General features: G+C 34.2%; 1 protein-coding gene across 1 annotated transcript in view; it reads right to left on the bottom strand.

The window, feature by feature from the left end:
- Positions 1 to 19,783, bottom strand: part of TRDN (triadin) — a 441,243-nt gene that overhangs the window by 265,844 nt on the left and 155,616 nt on the right. The window contains 2 exon segments of the mRNA XM_079147356.1: positions 4,621 to 4,680; positions 5,506 to 5,562. Of these exon segments, the coding sequence (XP_079003482.1) occupies positions 4,621 to 4,680; positions 5,506 to 5,562 (117 nt within the window).

Raw genomic sequence — 19,783 nt, 5'->3', positions numbered from 1 at the left:
TTTATGTCCATTAGACTGTAAATTAGCCTCTCAAAGTAAAACTGCACAAATCACTAAGACTTTTTATTCCTTATACAGCCACAACCCACCTTCCAAATGTTCTACATTTTCCTCCATTATTGCACCTTCCATTCCAATCTGACTTCAAACCCTCTCCACTGACTGTCCTTGTCTCTTTTGCCTTCATGTCACAGCTTCTAAGAAGCACTCAAAAATTAAGAAATTCTTACTTCTTAAAACAACCATTTCTGAAACATCTCTAATACCATACTCTTTTCTTTTCCTTGAATTTCTTACTTTCATCTCTCTTACTTTGTTCTTCACTACTCCCTCTCTGGATGTGGGAGTTGTCCAGGCCTTGATTCTGATTCTATTCTTTTTTCTTTTGACACAATCTCTCTGGGTAATCTCTTCTACTCCTGGGGCATTAATATGATTTATTCAGATTACTATATTGAAAACTTTTTAGAATTTTCTATTACATTTTTAATGAAATCCAAGCACCTCTATGTGTTTTGTATATTCTGACTCCTCATGCAAACCATGAATATATTAGCCACCATAGAGGTAAAGAGCAACATAAATTTCATTTAAATCTGTCTTGTGAGCACTTTAAATTGATAGATTTTATCATACTTCTCAATCAAGTCATCTTTTTCAGGTTTGAGGAGTACATGAAGATATGTTTTTTCACTCCACAGTCTAGGTCTTTGAAAACTATCTTGAATTTTATCCTTTCAGACACTTCTGAAGGTATCATTATTACAGACAGTAGGGATAGTTTCTTTCAACTTCCATTCTACCTTCCTTCCAGTTAGACAAATTGGAATTCCAAAATTTTGTATCTGGTGAACTCCCTTGTCCTAGTGTTCACTCGGAGACAAAAGTAAATCCCACCAATTAAATGCACCTACTTGAAACTGACTAGCAGAAATGATTGGGCAACCTAGATGATGATTTGGCAGATGAAGATGTCAGTCAGTTGCTGAGGTCTGCTTATACATTTCCAGTATCTAGCCTTTGTGCGTGTTAAGAGAAAGCTTTGATGAATGAAGCTGTTTCCTACCTAGTCTTCATGATTCAATAGCATCTCCTTTATTTTGATTCTTCCCTTCCTACCAACAATTTTGTAGGTTCCCAATTACCTGTATGGAATCTCTATAGTTTATGTAAACTAGAGTGTTTGGTATGTCTTGCACCTAAGTCCAACACTAACATGGGGAGATATTTTTAAATTTTTATTTCCTTTACTTTTTAATGGCAATCCTTCAGGTGGAAACATACCTTTAATGTGGCAAAAATATTCCCATGATTTTTCTATTTTTTGTTTCACACAAACTTTTAAAGTGGTATATTTTTTACTTTTATGTGTACTTTTCAATACATGCTAAATAAGAGATTATTATAATTAACCACTATGTAGCAATTACTTGGTTTCAACTATTATTAATCAAGAAGCTAACAATTTTGCGTAAAACTCCATTCACATTTTCCCTAACACAGATCACTAGCAAAGTGTGATTTGCTAGTTTCAAGTATTAGAGGGGTGTTTATCAGTCAATAAAATTTGATTTCTTAGCTTCTTTTGCATCTACTTAATATCATAAGTGTCATAAAATGTAGTATAACAAATAAGTCTATATACTATTTGATCACATCAATTATAAAAGTAATACAAATAAATATAACACCTATATATTAAATAAGCTTTTAGAATTATCTTATGCCTTGCAGATTTGCTACTATTTAGGTTACAGTAGTGAGATCATATGCTCTGCCATATTTCTTTTACTATTTTAGGAAGAAATGACATATGTGCCCTGGCTCTTCAAGATCTCATTATACTCAATTCTCTCATTATCTCTATAAACCTTTACTACTTTCATAATCAGCTTAAGAATGGCTATTTTTAATTTATATTGCTGTCACATGAAAATACAATTGGAGAATTTTGAACTCTGAAAAGAAACATTAAAAAACAATATTAATTAACTCACACACAGGTGCACACACATCAACGCACTCGATTTTGAGTATTAGAGAGCTAAAGATGTTTAAGCAACTTATTAAATCATTCATATTCCCATTAGGAAATTGAACTAATTTGAAAGCACCAATGATATTTTATATAACCAAACATTAAAATGACAAACTTAACATAAAGAAAACTGGTTTCAAGAAGGACAAATATGTTTTGCAATCCCTGCTGTGCAGCCCCCCTTAGATATGCTGCACAGAGGTCCACTGTGGTCTGAACTTCACTGGCTGAGCACTGGCCTTGCAGGAAGTGATATTGGCATAATCAGTCCTCAAGCAAGTCCTGCACAACCTCACTTCGACATAAAGGCCAGGCAAACAGCAAAGGTCTCCAGTTGCATGGAAGTATCAGAATTTCCCATCATTCATTGCATATTAACATGTTTTGCCTTTCCCCCAGAAAACTTAAAACAAAATCAAAACAACACACACACACACACAATTGAGGAGTTTGGTCAAAACAATTTTCTTTCTGATTTTGTATTTGCATGCATAATGACAAATGCTTTGAGGGTTACAACTCAAAACTTTCTTCTACAAATCATTTAGCAAAGCTGATGGCCCAGGCAGAAGAACCTTGTCTATCTTCACCACCCAGACATATAACATCACAGATCCACTGACCTAAGCAACCAGTTTCTCAGTCTCATCATATGGTCAGAACTGTGTTTTTCCTTTCTTAAGACATATTTCACCAGGAAAATAAAGTAAGTTTAAAGTAAAATTAATAATTGAACGCAATAAGCTAAAGCAATGTATTCTTAATAATAGAAATTGGAGTGAAAAGTAATTGGCAACTCCCAGACCTGCAGAATGACTGGCTATTTCTCCTTATCATTTTATAATCACACAATTTTTAGTATTTTATATGTTGTACCCTAGCTACAGTATACCAGGAACATGCTGTCATTCCTGTTTGTTATTTACTAAGAAGAATTGTGACTTAATTTGGCATCCTGTGTTTTTTTACTACCATCTTGTTTGCCACATAAATTATTACGAAGGAGTAAGATAAGGATTTTACTGATGCCATCCAGCCTGCTTGCTCTCTCTAGCCAATGTCCTACCTTGAAGTTCCCTTCGACTGCTCCCTCATGTGAGCTTATATACCGCCTCATTTTCTAAGGCGTCATTTTCCATTTACCACTACATGGAGAAGATTTGGAAATTTCATTTACTTGAAGTTGCTAATACCTGAGAGGAATTAGTTCTTACCCCATACACACAGGCCCTAGGAGATTTGCATTGTAATGGAAGAGAATTCCCTCATAACTCAAAGGGATGGAATGACACTAATAGTAGAATTTCAAGAATCACTGACATAGTGTAGGAAATATTTGGGGTGTGAATACTTATCTCCTAACCATATTACTTGAGATGACAACTTTTTTCCACATAGATTAAGCATTACTTGAATAGAAGCCGACATTCATGTCTGTGCCAGAATAAAAACAAAACTAGATGTAGAACAAAAATCTAAGCTCTTAAACAGCTGAATAACCCTATTTCCTAATGAGGTGCATTGTTCTTTCTTGGCTTCTTATCCTTTGCAAAGTGATGATAGATGATAGATAGATAGATAGATAGATAGATAGATAGATAGATAGATAGATAGATAGATAGATCTCTTTATATATATATGTGTATATATATATATATGTTTATACTATGCAGTTCTTGTCTTTGTATTATATCATAACCAAGATGGCTCTCAGCTTGGCTGACTTCAGATAGTCTTCTTCCTTATCTCGGTTGCCTGACTGTCCTTTTCTTAGAGCATTTACTTTACAAAATTTGGCATTGTAAATTCTTTCTTTGCCCCTGCAAGATATAAATCTTTTGAGTTTTACAACACAGGTATGCCTTTCTCAAAGATCTGAGAACCAGGTCTTAGAAAGATAATCATGGAGCTGGGTGCAGTGGCACACTCCTATAATCCCAGAGACTCAGGAAGCTGAGGCAGGAGGATCACAAGTTCAAAGTCAGCCTCAGCAACTTAGCGAGGTCCTAAGCAGCTTATCAAGACCCTGTCTCAATGTGAAAAACAAAAGGACTAGGATTGTGTTTCAATGGTTAAGTGTCCCTGGGTTCAATTCCTGATACCAAAAATAAATAAATAAATATCATGAAGAGAAGGTAGTGCCATCTCCCAGTTTCTCTCCTAAACAGAGAGGAAGTTTACTTTTCCTCAGAGTAAGGCCTATTGGCAAATGTGGGTGATTGAAGATTCCTATTTCAGCTCTAACTACTCCTGTTTTCTCAGCGAAGTTGAGTTCAGAGGGAGTTCTAGACTCTCCCACTATTCTAACAGCCTTGAATAATGTCTGCCTTGTCTAACTTGCTCTAGCTAGCTCATATTTTTGCTCTGACAGTCTTCACATGAGTGGATTCAATAATCCGTATAGAGTTTGGACATATTACAGCAAGGTGGTACTGGGGATTGAACCCAACCAGGTTCACAACACTTCACAAGTGTTCTACCACAGAGCCACATCTCCAGCCTGGCAGTAAGACTTTTTTCATGAAACAGACATCTTGAACATAATGTAAGAAAACAAACAAACAAAAAAAAAATTAAAATACCTTTCTTTTTCATGTCAACGGCAGTTTCCTTCTCACTTTTCTTTTTGGCATCTTCTTTTTCTGCAGTTAAGATAAGAAAATTCTAAACCACTACCTATTTACTTTCATATATTTCAGGACATGCATGAGTGCTATTAGGCATCCAGTTCATCTTGTATAAAGGAATCCTGCATCAGAGCCATAGTTATGTCAAGTATGAGTGAACTAGCACCTTCCCAACAGACAAATGGCTTAGGTGTGCTTTTTCTCCAAGAAGGGACAAATTTTTTATATAGGAAAGAAATATTTCATAAAAGTATAAGCATTAAATGCTATAATTAATTATGGAAGAATTATGGTAGAATCAAATCATTTTTTCTAAAGCATATTAAAAGGAATATACTGAATGTCCCTTGAGCTAGGGGGGTCACCGGAAGCATATTAGGAACTCTGAAATCTCTGAAACTCACTTGGAGATATCAAATGAATGATTTGAAAACAATGAAGAAAGAAAAAAAAATTTCAAACCATTCAAATATTTACTTCCCACTCCATAAAATATTCTGCCCTATGATGGATTATTGTATTAAATAAAATTATTTGAATAATCATCTTCATATCAACATATATAGTCAAATGAATCAATGAATTAAAATTGAGCAGTTTCTAAAAATGAAAAGAATAATCCAACAAGAGTAATTTTTAAAAGTATTTAGGCTTGAATTTTCTTATTAAAGTTTTAATCAATTTCAACTCTATTTTGAACATTTACAAAGTCAAGAAGGTTTGTTAATAACTATGACAATAAAATCACAAAGTGAATTTCATTCCCAGGAAAAAATAGCTTTACCAGTAGCATGTAAACAGATACTAATTAATTTATGAGTTAGTTTTTAAAGTCTTTACCTTTCTTTTTTGTTTCAGAAATAACTTTCTTCTCAGCTTTCTTCTCTCCTTCTTTTTCTAGAGAAGAAATGTAAAATATTTCCTTTAGGAAAATTTAGCACAAAAGGAAAACCAGCATTGGAACAAGGAATTACTGTTAAGTCAATTCTGCCTCTGGACAGCTTTGTGATTTTCAACAAGTGATTGAACCTCACTAAGCAGTATTTTCCTCATTTGTAAAATAACAGTACCTTCCTCAAAGTAGATAATGTTTACCAAGTTCTCTGTGTGGTGCCTGGCTCACAATAAATGCATAACATTTTAGGCTGCTAATGTTTACAAATCATGAACTAGAGAGTTTGAGCTTTCTGAGCCAAACAGTTCTTTGTTCAGTGCCTTAAGTAAGATATTGATATAGAAAATTAAAATGTTAGAAATGATATATTAGACCATTAACGATACCTATTTTGATTTAGTTGTTTTTCAAATCTGGCTTTTGTCAACAGGCATTTATAGCTGGGTGACATTTGTCTGGCAGTGTGTTGGGGACATAACTTCTACTGACCTTTCTGAGTGGTTGTATCAGCGAGAGTTCTCAGACAATCTTTTCATTCAGAGTTTGAAGTAGGTCTGGGTGCCATGCAGAACTGTGTGGTACCCCTAAATTTCATGGAACATCACTCTTTCCAAAATCTGAGTAAGTCTCTGTCTGAGAGGCAAAGAGGGAACCTCAAGTGCTACTCAGCCATGATCATGTAACAACTGGACATCCCCCGGACACTTTTCTGGTAAGCAGTTATTTCACATCACAGAATTGTGTGCTAATCATAGTCGTTGAGTGGAGTGTTCAGTGATTTTAGATTTGAGGCAGTGATAAGTATGGATAATGTTGGCAATTGACTGATTTTTATCTTAGATTAGCAGGGTTATTTACCCTATATTTGAACACCTGCATCTTTGCCATTTGCCATTTGTCTGTCATTTTAGATATAGGTGTATTCAAAGATTTCCATTACCCAGAACTCTAATAAGTGTTACTATGTTAAGGAAATTCAATGTGTAGTTCTGAGATGAATGCTTAAGTTGTCCACTAATGACTGCATCTTATTAAAAACAGGAATTAATTCATTCCCTTAGGTTTAGAGCTTTTTACCTACAAGATCAAAGACAACGCTTTCTTTTAGAGTTGAAAGTATAATTTATAAAGAGTGCCTTTTCAAAACTCCTAGAGAGAATCTAGTGTTGTAGGGAGAAATATATTCACACTTTGTCTAATTATGTCTACACTATACTGTTGCTGCTCAACCAATAAGTAAAAAGTCAAGAAGTCAAAGTTTGATGATTTTAGAGTCAGAAGTAAAACCAATTGAATTCTGCTTTTCCTTTTCCTAAATGTTTAGCTATATTAAATATGCAAATCATGCTAAAATTCAGAATAAAAATACTTTTGATTTAAGCATCATTACATTTAGTTTCTTTGGAAGAAATTTTATGTAGCAGGATGTTTTTCATCTCATCTAAATAAATGAATATGACAGGCAACTGAACAGGCATTTGCTAAACATTGCTATCTGATGTCAGACATCAGAAAGGGGTTAATTACATTATAGATCACTTGCAAATTTTTTTAGCCCATACTAAATGTCAATGCCTTAGTCACCATGAGATCACAATACAGAATCAAATCTCTCAGTTTCAAAATGTAGATGAATAAATATTCCTTTGAAAAGTCTGTGCCAATTAGTCAATCTTATACTGAACCTCAGAATCATAGTAGCTATTGAGGCCATAAGGTGGAAGTCATTCTTTTCATTTTTTTTAAGAGAATGCTCTTGTGCAATAAATTCTCTCCTTTGAATTAATATAGCTGGGATTTTATTGTGGCAATACAGTATTCTTGCCTTGTTCCAGATTGAATTAATGCTTCCATTACACATTCTCCCTGTGATTACAGTCATACACTTGTAAGAGTCATGAATAAGAGCAGAAGTCCACAAAAAGCAGGTATAAATAATGTACTTTAATAACATTTTTATGAATTAGACCTTTAAGCTGTCATTATGGGACTTACTTTATTCACAGTGAATTTCATTTAAAACATCAACTTCTGAAGAATCTGCATTTCTTCAAGCACTGTTGTCTGTGTTTTGTGGGTGATTTGGCAGCAGTGGAATTAAATTTTTCATTTATAGAAGACATAACAATTTAATTATATGCTAGTTGGATATAAAAGTGGCCCGTGCTTCTTTATGAAAACTCTCCTTCCCTGACATTTTTCTCCCTCCACTGTCAACAGTTCTCTCCCTTTCCCATGTGACTCTGCACTCACATACCATACTCGGTCTTCACTCTCTCTTCCAATTTGTTTGCTGTTCTGTTTGCAACAGAGAAGGATTAGAGCATTTAACACCACTGGTTTTCCAAGAGTTAGCAATTAAATGTGTCTATAGGATGCGAACTTATCAGCATATTGCCTCTCTCTGGCAAAAGTGTCATAAGCCTTGAGATGATGGATTTATCTGGCAGAGATCATAGGGAAGTCTGGTTAAGAGAGAAATCCTCTCTACAGCAGGAAGCTCTGAGCCAACAAACATGTTATTAGCTTCTGCATAAATTAACATCAGATGAAAGAAAAATTAAACGACTTACTTTTTTACTTTCTAAACCCTTACAATGGGCTTTTCTCTTCCTTTTAAATGTTTTTATGCTGTCTCAAAGCCAGTAAACGCATAATAGTTAATTACAGTTGTAAAGTTTTCTAAGATGCCAGTTCCTAGCAAAACGAGGAAACAAATGCAAGTTGTTTCATTTTTGTCTCAGGTTTTGTTCTCTCCTGCCTTATAGTGTGATTATCCAGATTCTGCATGTCAGTTGAGTGTTTTTCTTCCAACACTCTATGGCCAGGATTGATGTATCCTTGGTTCCAGTCAAGTAAATAAGGAGTAGTTTCTCTCATAACATTCTAACATTCCTTGTCACTGTCACCTTGTTTCTCTAGAGTGACAGAGATTGGCCTGGAACCCAGCATGGAAAATTGCATGGAAGCAGATAAGCTGAATTACATGAGTGATTATTAGAGTTTTCCCAATTTTATCTATAGAGATGTGGGACAAGAGAAAAAAACATGATGACCTTGGTATGGATTCGGTCCCTGACCCTTCCTGGCTGTGTGATATTGAGCAATGTGTTGTCACATGCCACATTGCATTTTCCTCATTTGAAAAGTGAGGTTAATAAAATCTACCCTGCTGTCTCATTGTGGGGTATGGAGATGACTGAGTTAAACTGCCTGGTATAGAGAATAGAGTGGATCTTCAGAATAGAATGATAGAAATAACTAGCTTCTACTATATTCTATAAGTAATAAAAGTCTGACCTCATACAATTCAGTAATTTTTCCAGATATAACACTTATTGATATATTTGAGTAAATTCAAATTAATTCTTCTTTTTCTATATCCAAAAATTCTGTGACTAGAATTTTTTAAATTTGGAACTTAAGGAAAAATATTTACATGGAGAAATAAACATATTATAAAGAAACATTGTATTAAAGAGAATAAATTTGTCTCAATTCTGCTATTATCAGTAGCAATTGCTTTATGTAACTGTAAGTAAAACATCTTCTGTCTTTAACAATAAAATGTAGGGAAATTAATACAATGTATTTAAGACCTCTTTCACCTCTTTATTCCTTATTTCTCAAATGAAATATGCACCATCTTGCATTTATAATTTGATTTTGCTGGGAACAAATACAAGCTTCAGAGTTGTAAATAGCTATTGCATGTTTTGTGGATTTTAAATGGCTTACAATTTTTTAAGCAAGAAAAAATTCCAACTGAGAGGCTTAAAATGAATATGTATATATGTATGCAATGTCAGGTAATGGTAAGGATTAGGAAAAAATAAAGCTTGGTTTAAGAGTTCAGGTAATTAAAGGATAGGAGATGGCATTGTTTTGTTTTGTTTTAGGGTGAATCAAGGGTAAATCTTAATGGATAGTGTTTGAGAAAACAGGGAAATCTTTGGGTTTAGAACTTTTCGGCAGAGGAAAAATGTCTGCCAAGACCTTTAAGTAAGAGCATGCTAGATATATAACAACAACAACAATAACAACAACAATAACAACATGGGAATAAGTGTAGCTGGACTGGGAAACTCAGGAGGAGAGTGCTTAGAGGTCAGAGCTTAGAGGCCAGAGCTGTAGCAAGGCCAGGCCTGAGAATGCTGTTGTTCATGCTATGAATTCTTCACTTCACAGGAATATGAAGACCACTGAGAGGTATTAAGCAGAAAAGTTATATGACTCTGAGGAACTTAAGAGGAACTTGATTGTTGCTGGGTAGTATCAATCGACCCATTGGATTTTGTAATCATATTGCAAGGAAGATGACTTAGAATAAAAAAATTAATAATAACTCAATAAAATTATTCTTTTTTATTCCCCCCCCAATATTTCCTCTAAATTTTATTGGGGATTCTTAAAGGAATGAAACATTGTAGAATCATAGTGAGAGTACCTCCCTTTACATTATAATTAGATTGCTATGTCAGCAAAGTTCTCTAAACCGAGACTTCACCTAAATTATCTGGCCTTTCGGAGCCTGAATCCATTTGTTTTTTCATTTATTTATTTAGCCTTGATTTTTCTTTAGTGATAGCTGAATTATTCTTAGGAACCACATCATCTCTGAGCTAACAACAAACTAGCAACAACCAGAAATTCTATAGCACTTTTCAGTGACTACCCAGAGACTTTTATATCAACAATTTTGTCACTTAAATCAACAAATGTTCATTTAACCTATGTCAAACGACTTGCAGGGTCTAGTTTTAATAAAGACTCCTTCCAAGAGCTTCAGGTGTGAGAATAAGATGTGAGAAAGTTCACAATTACTGTTAGGACTATGAGAAGTGTGTGGGAGCTAGCAGAAGACCCACACCCAAGAGGACTGAGTGAAGGGAGAAAGCTGTTCCTGTAGGGAGTAACCTCAGATGGAATCTCAAATGGTGTGCGGGCACTGACCCTGGAGGAAGTACAGCATGTGTTATCACCAGTGCCAGCTGCAGGCATTGAGGTACACAGTGACAGTTCATGCCTTGCAGATACAGGCTGAGAACTCTTAAGTGATATCACATCCTTCATGAAGTAAGTGTCCTGCGCACTCCAGATCTAAATTGTTCAGGATACTTTTTTTTTTTTTTTTAATGAAAAGAGAGAACGATCTCAATTAACTACTTATTTTGTACAGTCAAAGCAAGGTTAGAAACAAGTTTTAGTTTTGGCTAGAATCACAATAACTTCAAGACAAAAAGAAATTACACCAATAAAATAATGTACATGATCTTACATAAAATCAGGATATACTAAGTCCTCAGGTTAAAGTCCATATTTTCTGTAACTGGTGAGAAGATGGACTGAGGAAAGGCGAGTAACTTGACAAACTTTACAAATTATGCAAATGACAGAGTGAGAATTCAAATCTAAGGATGAACACAAAATTCATTCTCTCCCTACAGTATAGAAAGTGAATCTTTAGGTAGATACTCTATCAAGAATTTGCAAACTGGACTGGGGTTCTGGCTCAGTGGTAGAGCACTTGCCTAGCATGCGTGAGGCCCTGGGTTTGATCCTAAGCATCACATAAAAATAAAATAAAGGTGTTGTGTTCGCCTACAACTAAAACAAAAACCAAACAAACAAACAAAAAAAGAATTTTCAAACTAAGACGAGGGCAGAAAAGAAGCACAACCATTTGCATGCTCATTGTCAGACTTACATTTCAGCTCAGTCATAATAAAATTCTTTGACCTAAGGACAATTCTGTTCCATTTCTGAATTTATTATGCAAAAAGGAATGCAAAGAGAAACATTATTTACTATACTTTAAATTGCAAAAATGTTAATTAAACTTAACATTTATTAATTAAACCTAATATTTAAAATGGATAAGGTAGATTTCCCTAAAACCTTTTTAAAATGCTAAAAAGGTTTTTGGTGAGTGATTGCATTAATCTTGGATGGATTATGTTGAGAAAGATGAAGGCTGCCACAACTATTCTTTTTCTCTTTCAATATAGATGTGAAACAGTTAAGACAACCTCTGTGGGCAATAGGATATGCTGGATTTTATTCTTCCACTTAGGGTTTTCACATTTTAGAAAGCAAATGCTCAATAAGTCTGTTTGACTTGTACTCAAGTGAGATACTTTCAGTCCCATGCACTTGTCTCTTTGAATAACTGTAATGAATAGTTGCTCTTTTTTGTTTGGTAATAGATGTTGCTATTTGGAGATTCATGAAAATTTCTTTTAACCTTTTAAATTTTTAGGCAGTATCATTGCTTGCTCAAGATAATATTGTGAACTTTTGCAATGTGTTTTTTACAAGGGTAAGGAAAACATAAATACAAGATTCTTTACTAATAGCTTTTCATTTTCAACATCGTGTTATTTAGATAACATTACACTTGTATTTATCTATATGCTTTTTATACATTTGTCTGTAATTGGAAATGGATGGTGAAAGTACTTTATTACATTTAAAATGTCAAGAATGCCTATGTTAGAAAACTGAGCTTTTCCTTCTCATGACTAAATTATTGGTGTTCAGAGAAAAAGTTGACTCAAAGTCAAAATATACATTACTTTAAAGTACCATTTCAAAGATATTGTCATTTTTATAACAGGTCCTCGAGAAGTTTGGATTTGATTTAATTAATATATTAGAAAGACTCAATAATAATTTTACAATATGATTTGACTTTAAAATTACCAAAAGTTACTAGCATATTTGACATATTTATAAGTTGATTCTCAACTGAGATCTTTCAATCTTTAAAACTATCCCTAGTGGACATTAATTCTTTAAATGGAAACAAGTGCCCATTCTAAAAATTCAATTTTTCAAGTTGTAATAATGTAAATGTCAAATCTGGGTTTATTTTAAGTAATAATTACACCAATAAATAAATTTTTCCACCTCTTGTAGATTATACCAAATATTTGGCATATTTTTATACCTTTATTTTTCATATTATAATATCTATTGTGGTAGATTAAAAATGTTTTTGAAAAAATCCTCACTTAATTGAAGTCAGCATCCATTATTCTTTTTTCTTTTTCTTTTTCTTTTATTATTTTTTTTATTCTTACAGATTACATTTTGATTCATTGTACACAAATGGGGTACAACCTTTCGTTTCTATGGTTGTGCACTATGTAGATTCATTCCATTCGTGTAATCATACATATACATAGGATAATGATGTCTATTTTCATTCCATTTCATTTTTCATACCCCTGCCTCTACTGAATGAATAATTGCTAAGATTCTTTACTCCATTTGGCCAAAAGAGATTTGGCCAAAAGAGATGCGACCACTTTTCTCATTGATTATAGACAGAAAAAATAACGTGATTTGCAACAACTTATAGTACGAAAAAGGCACTTATATCAAGCTAATACAGAAGCAGATAGATATTTTATAAAGAAAAGCCAGTATTTGTAAACAAGAGCTTTGAAAGAAACTACTTGTATTTCATAAAATGTTTTATGAGAAAAGTTTAAGGGCAAAAAGAAAAAGCGTTTCAATCTGAATTCCACAGTGAAAAACAATTAAAATATCTCATTCACTCAGATAAGACAAAATGCAGGAAAAAATCTATTTCTTAAAAAAATCCAGCATAAAATTTATGAATGAGCAAGTAGGTAGAATGCTGGCTGTGATTTCAACATTCTCCTTTACTGTGTTTCCTTCAACTTGGGTGCCACTCCTTGACCACAAGAGTGGAAGCACACCATTCCTATATGGTCGAAGCAATTATTTCCTTGTGTATATGGGCCACATTTTCTTTATCCATCCACCTGGTGATGGACACTTATGTTAGTTTCATATTTTGGCTATTGCCAATAGTGCCTCAACAATCATAGGGGCACAGGTGTCACTCAACATACTGATATCTTTTCCTTTGGATAAATAACCAAAAATGGAATTTCTGAATCACATGGTACTCAATTTTTAATTTTTGAAGGACCTCCGTATGGTTTTCCAGCTGTGTTAATTTACACTCCCACCAACAGTGTACAAGGGTTCCCTTTTCTCCACAGCATTACCAGCACTTGTCTTTTGTCTTTTTGATAAGAACCATTCTTACTGGAGTGAGATGACATCTCACTTGGTTTTGATGTGCATTTCCCTAATGAGTAGTGTTGGTGGACTTCTTTTGGATATATCTGTTGGCCATTTGATATGCTTTATTTTAGAAATGTATGTGTGATTTTATTAACCGTTTTTAAATCAAGTTAGACTGTATACTAAACAGGTTCACCTATATTCATGGTGGGCCTACTATTCTAGTATATTTGTACCAAATGTTTTTAAGCTCAATTGTTCCTTGGGAGATTGACAAGTGTTATTAAGAACGGAAATGTTTCTGTGATCAAGAAACACACACACACATACACACACAAAATGGGAATCACTGGGTTAAAAACATTAAGCAGAATTATTTTAATCCAGAATGTTTCCTGGATCCATTGGTAGATACAAGTGTGTGTTCTGAATGTCCAGGAAGTAGATATAATGCTGTCTGAAAATATTTTATCATAAAAATGTTTTTCTTCCAAGAATATCATAAAAATAGTTTCTTATAACATTCTTCAGGAAATGCTGTGCTAAGTTTATGACTACATTAACTGTATTTCCCTCATTTGTGAACTCCTGACACCCCAACAATATTCAGCTGTCCACTAGAAGTGACTTGTGTGATCCAAGGTAAAAATACTCCCTGACGTGGCCTAGTCTTCAATTTTCTCACCAGGTCCAGTCTCCACTTTGACCTCTATGGATTGTGTTAAACAATCCTAAAGATCTTTGTATTCGGGTTATTTTGACCTATGGTGCAACATCAAGAGATAATAGAGAAGAAAATGAGAGAGAGAGAGAGAGAGAGAGAGAGAGAGAGAGAGAGGGAAAGAAAGAGAGAGAGAAATGGGCATTTATTCCCTAACTTCCTCTATGTCATTGAGAATTCTATGTACACCATTTTATAGAGCATTGGTGGGTGAGTGTGTTCCCCACTGAAGGACACAACATTGTTTGGTTGGGGCATCTCTTTACTAAGTTACAAGGCTTTTTGAGACAAAAACCCCAATTCCATCCCCTACCTCTTCAGATTAGGGTTGATAAGGGCCTCCTGCTTGTGTTAACCCTGGGGTGCTCCACTATAACCCTGCTCAAACTTTAATAAATATTTCATTCATTAAACTCTTAATCACACCTTTGAGTGTCCCAGGAACCCTGATACATTCAGCGAGCCCAAAATTGAACTCTTTATTATCTTTCCAAACCTGTTCTTTTTCTTAATACCATTCATTTACCCAAGTCAGATAAGAACTTTAGCAATTATGCTTAGCCCTAACATTTAATTGCCATTCTTAGATAATAGAAATAGACTAAGCCTTGTTAGGAAACACCTGGCTTCCAATTGCAATTATATCATTTTTAGATCTGTGCTATCTTAGGCAATTTACTTGATTCTCTGATCTTTGTGAAATGATTACATTACATTCAAGGCTTGAAGTTGTTTCTAGGGTAAAATGTGATTCTTTAGAACAACAGTAGCATAATTTTTCCCCATGAGTAGTTGTCTCCTAAATTTGTCTTATCCTCCAAATCTTCAAACCCACTCCTCAACAATTCATCTCTTTTATAGATAACACAATGCTCTAACATGAAAACCAAGCCATACTACTCTCTGCTTAACTGTGTAAGCAGTTCACAATCTGAGAGGAAGTGTAAAAAGTATGAGAAGGTGTGTATAAAGTCTTTCAGGATACAACTCCAGTCCTGTACTAAACACCATACAGAATTTCAGGTATACTGACCAATCTCATAAGTGCAATTGATTTATTATCTTAGATAGACACTAATTTAAAAAACCATACAAATTAATGATTTGCTATAATCTAAGAAATTTTCTGATGTAAAAATGATAATAACGGCAACTAATACATTCCTATCAGCAAAGAAATGCATTGTTATATGCATTATTTAATTTAGTCTCTTTAGCAACTTTCTGAGTTAAGTAGGTACTAAATGTAGTTTGGTTTAGACATTTTATAAAAATTTATAACTAAAGGTTCATTCCATCAAAAATCACTGAAAGGTGTGAGCTTATTTTACCACAAATCTAAGAAAAAATATTTTATTTGCCTACTAAAACCTATTGTGTCATAGAGTGAGTGAAATAAGAAGTGAGGCCAAATTTCTATTTTATTATTTTATGGTTTTTTTGCTTCTCATGATATATCTCACTGAAGAGCCAAGGTGATAAGTTCTCAGTTTAATAGAATTGTAAATAAAACATTACTAGCTCCTGTAGAACATTGTCCTCTGATGCATCCTGTGGTAAAAAATTATCATATTAAATTTTGTATGATGCTTCTTTCTCCTCTGAATCTACCTCAATCCAACTAACTTACTTTTTATGACCCAATATAGGTCTTGTGGTTTCAATACATGGCCTCACCTAGTTCATATCTCATCTTCCTCCTAACTTTTATAATCTTCATGATCTGTACAACTCAGTTTCATATTTCACTAAACATTGCTTCATAGTATTACCCATTGCTCCAACAAAACATATTCAACATCTTTATCTTTATCAAAGCCATAACCATACTTTTTTACCTCCACAGTGGCTGTTGGCAAAGCCATAGAGGCTTCACTTTGTCTCTAAGAAAGCTCATTACCAATCCACCAGTCAGGAAAAAAAAAAAACAAAGGAAGAAATCTTCAGACATAAAAGCAAAGATATTTGAGGGACTACTTAAATTCAGTCTCCACACTTTATAGGTGAAAGCAGAGAAGTCCCAGGAAGTCAATTGCTGTTTCAAGATCATACAATTGATTAGTATCAAAGGTGAAATTGGGCAGTGTGACTGGTCCTCTCTCTAGAGTAAGAAAATTATTAATATTATTTATAATTACAATACTAAATAAGCACCAGTTATACTTTATTCAAAATATGAGAGGATGCTCAGTATGTACTTGACTTGATATATTGACTTCAGTTCTACAAATTGCATACATATAATGGGATATTAAAAGTAATTTAAGTACAACTTAACTTCTGTCCACATCTGTGCCAAAATACCAAAGTCCTGGTATTTTACACGAAATGACCATTAATTGCTTGTGGGTGGAAGTTATTAGTTCCTTAGTTATTGATGACAAAAATAGACCTTGGGAGAGCTCTGTGTTGAGTAGGTGGAAAGAAAAAAATTTTTCAGCATTACTGTTTAAAGATGAATGGGACCAGATCTGATAAGTTTGCCTCTACCAGAACTTTATTAAATAGTTTTTCTGCCTTTCATGGTGATTGGGGAGTGGGTGACACTGCCTGAAACTGTCATTTTTAATTACTGAGGATTATATAGACCAGCTTGGGGCTAATTTTTCCTAAGTTCTTGGGGTAAGTGCTTAGTGGAAATGCTGACTAATGGGTTAAAACCACCTTTAATGCTAGTGTTGCAAAGTATTATTTCTTTGCTGGGAGGGACATAAACTCATAATAAATTAATAATCCCCATGACCTTTTGAACCTGTGGGTCTTTCAGCCCTGGTGAGACCACCCAAAAGATGTGAAAATTAATTTTCTCAAAATTTAATAATTTTTGAAAGATTTTAAGAATTAATATTAGACTCACCAAATCCATTTCTAAGTTTGTTCTAGGAAAGCTATGCCCAGAATTAAACATTAATTGACAACAATGAGCCAAAAACTTCCTTGGAGTGGCTATTAAGTAAGATCATTTCAAAGTTATCATAGACAATTTCCCTAGGCACATATGCTATAAAAATAGAGTAGGACACAAAGGGAAAAAGTGATGTAATATACAATTAGTACCTTTGTATCCAAAGATTCAAGGCAATAAGACCACACAAAAAGTGTATGTGATTGATAAAGAATGAAACTAAGGAGGGCAGAATACAGTGAGTGGTCTGAGATAAGAAGTATTGTGATACTTCCCAACACGTGCTGTGAGAAACCATTGCTTTTTAATGCTAAGAAAGCTCAAAAAAGGCTATTAAGGGCTTGCAGATGTGTAGAGCATTTTTACCCATAACAAGATTCTGGAGTTTTTAGATTTCTACTGACAAAGTTCTAAATTGTTTCCAAACTCCTGTGAGCAAATTTAATAATCCAATCTATATATAAGCACTACTTTTTGAAACCATTAAAACTGAAATGTTTACACTCCTACAATCTGAACTGTATTCCTCAAATCAAATAGCATCATTTAGTGCTACATGTAAGTTTCTCCTTTATACATAAAGCCATTTTCTTGCAACTTAGTCCTGAGGAAGTTCCAGACCAAAATAGTGCATCAAGAGGACTGGCATAATCAGCTTCAGTAAAAACAGCTTGATTAATACTAAATATGTCCTAGCTCCTAATCAATTATGTTAATGAAGTTGTAGGCAGCACATCTGCAAGCCCTGACAAAGCCAGTGATCTCAGCACAGCCTGGTAAGATGGACTCTTTGGGAGCTGCTTGGTGTTAGCAGTTTCTATGCACAAACTCTGCCTCTGCACATTAGAAGCAGTTGGTATTAACAAAAGCCTCCTGGTCCTGAAACATTGTTATTTTATTCACTTAGACATAGTACTGAATTCCAGAATAAAATGTCAAATTAAATCTCTCTTTAAATATAACAATGAAAGCTAAGTGTCCCACTTAACAAATGACACGTTCTTTTCCAAGTGACAGATTGACAGGCAAAACATTTGCTACTTGATGTTTTATGAACCGGTGATAGGAGACAAGTGGAAGGCAAACATTTGCATAATCTGACTATCAACATCTTCCTGGAATTGGGGAATCTGTGTTCATTGATTTATGTCCATCTTGTTAGAATATGATGCAACTTCAGTTGTTATTGTTATTTATAAACTGCCTCTTGTCCTGTGAACATTGGGCAGGACATAGTTACTTACGAATTTTATGTTAAAATATCTCAAATCACATAAGCTATTTAAATCCAAATGTCAAAAGGAATATAAGTCTGATTTTTCTTTTTCTTCCTCTTTTGAACTGGGAGCTATAGGATTTGTTCTATATCACTTGTTCACTCTTTAGGTAAAGGATGTATAGTAATAGCCAGTGATGAGATTACTTCATTTTTGTTGTTATTACCTTCAGAATAAACTTAAATTTTAGTCAAGATTTTAAAATATTTAACAACTATTAAACACAAGTACAGAAGATGACAAAAGTCAAGAATTTAATCTACTTAAAAAATGTGATAGAAATGGAAAGACAAAAATCAGTGGTTGCTCAAAAAGAAATATTTAACAACTCTAATTGCATGAAGTAAACTTCAAGTGCTTTGCTTATCTATTAACTAAGCTTACAGTTTACCAAGTTCTATAAACTTAATGTGTCCCCCCACCTCATATGAATATGTTGACGTGCTGACCCTGCCCCATGTGACTGTTTTGGAGATGGAGTCTTTGAGGGGATAAGAAGAAATGAGTTTAGAAGTGTGAAGCCCTAGTCTAAGGACTGGTACCTTTATAAGAGAGACACCAAAACCCTCCTCTTCTCTGCCATGTAAGGCAAGAGAAAGCAATCTGGAAGAGAACTCTCATCAGAGCCTGACCCAGCTGCTACCCTGATCTTGGACTTCCAACCTCCAGAACTATGAGAAAATAAATTCCTATTGTTTAACTTATCTAGTCTGTGGTCCTTTGTCATGACTGTAAGACCACTAAGACAACAAGGTAGGTTAGGAACTTAAAAACTTTATATCAATTAGAAATTCTCCTCAAATAGTTCTTACACAGAAATAATGTCTGGAGCCAAGTGGGAGAATGGGTGAAGTGGAGGCAAGGGAGTTGATGGCAGCCAGAGGAGCTCACTCCATCCCAGGCATTCACATTGAAAAACAAATAAATGAAAGACTCCTGTGAGCTGAATGAAGTGTTCTTACTGAAGAGGATAGGAGACCTGGACTAGCTAGGTCTTACACCATTTTGTTCAAGAAGGAATGTCATTGTGGAGTCCATGAGGAAGACACTCAAACTTTACACTAAACCATGGTGCCAGTGACAAAAGAATAGCACTCTTTTCCCTCTTGCTCTCTTTTGTTAACCAAATTGGTATTAATACTGTACTGATTCACAGACTATATGGGATTTTAATTTGAAATTTGCATGATAATTCATCCCATTGGTACAGATAAAAAAATCAAAATACTTTACATTCTATGTAATAGGTAGTTGCAATT

The sequence above is a fragment of the Sciurus vulgaris genome (assembly GCF_902686455.1).
Source record: "Sciurus vulgaris genome assembly, chromosome: 7".
Lineage (NCBI taxonomy): Eukaryota > Metazoa > Chordata > Mammalia > Rodentia > Sciuridae > Sciurus > Sciurus vulgaris.
Note: the sequence above shows the minus strand (reverse complement) of the source record. Positions and strands in the feature narration are given on the sequence as shown.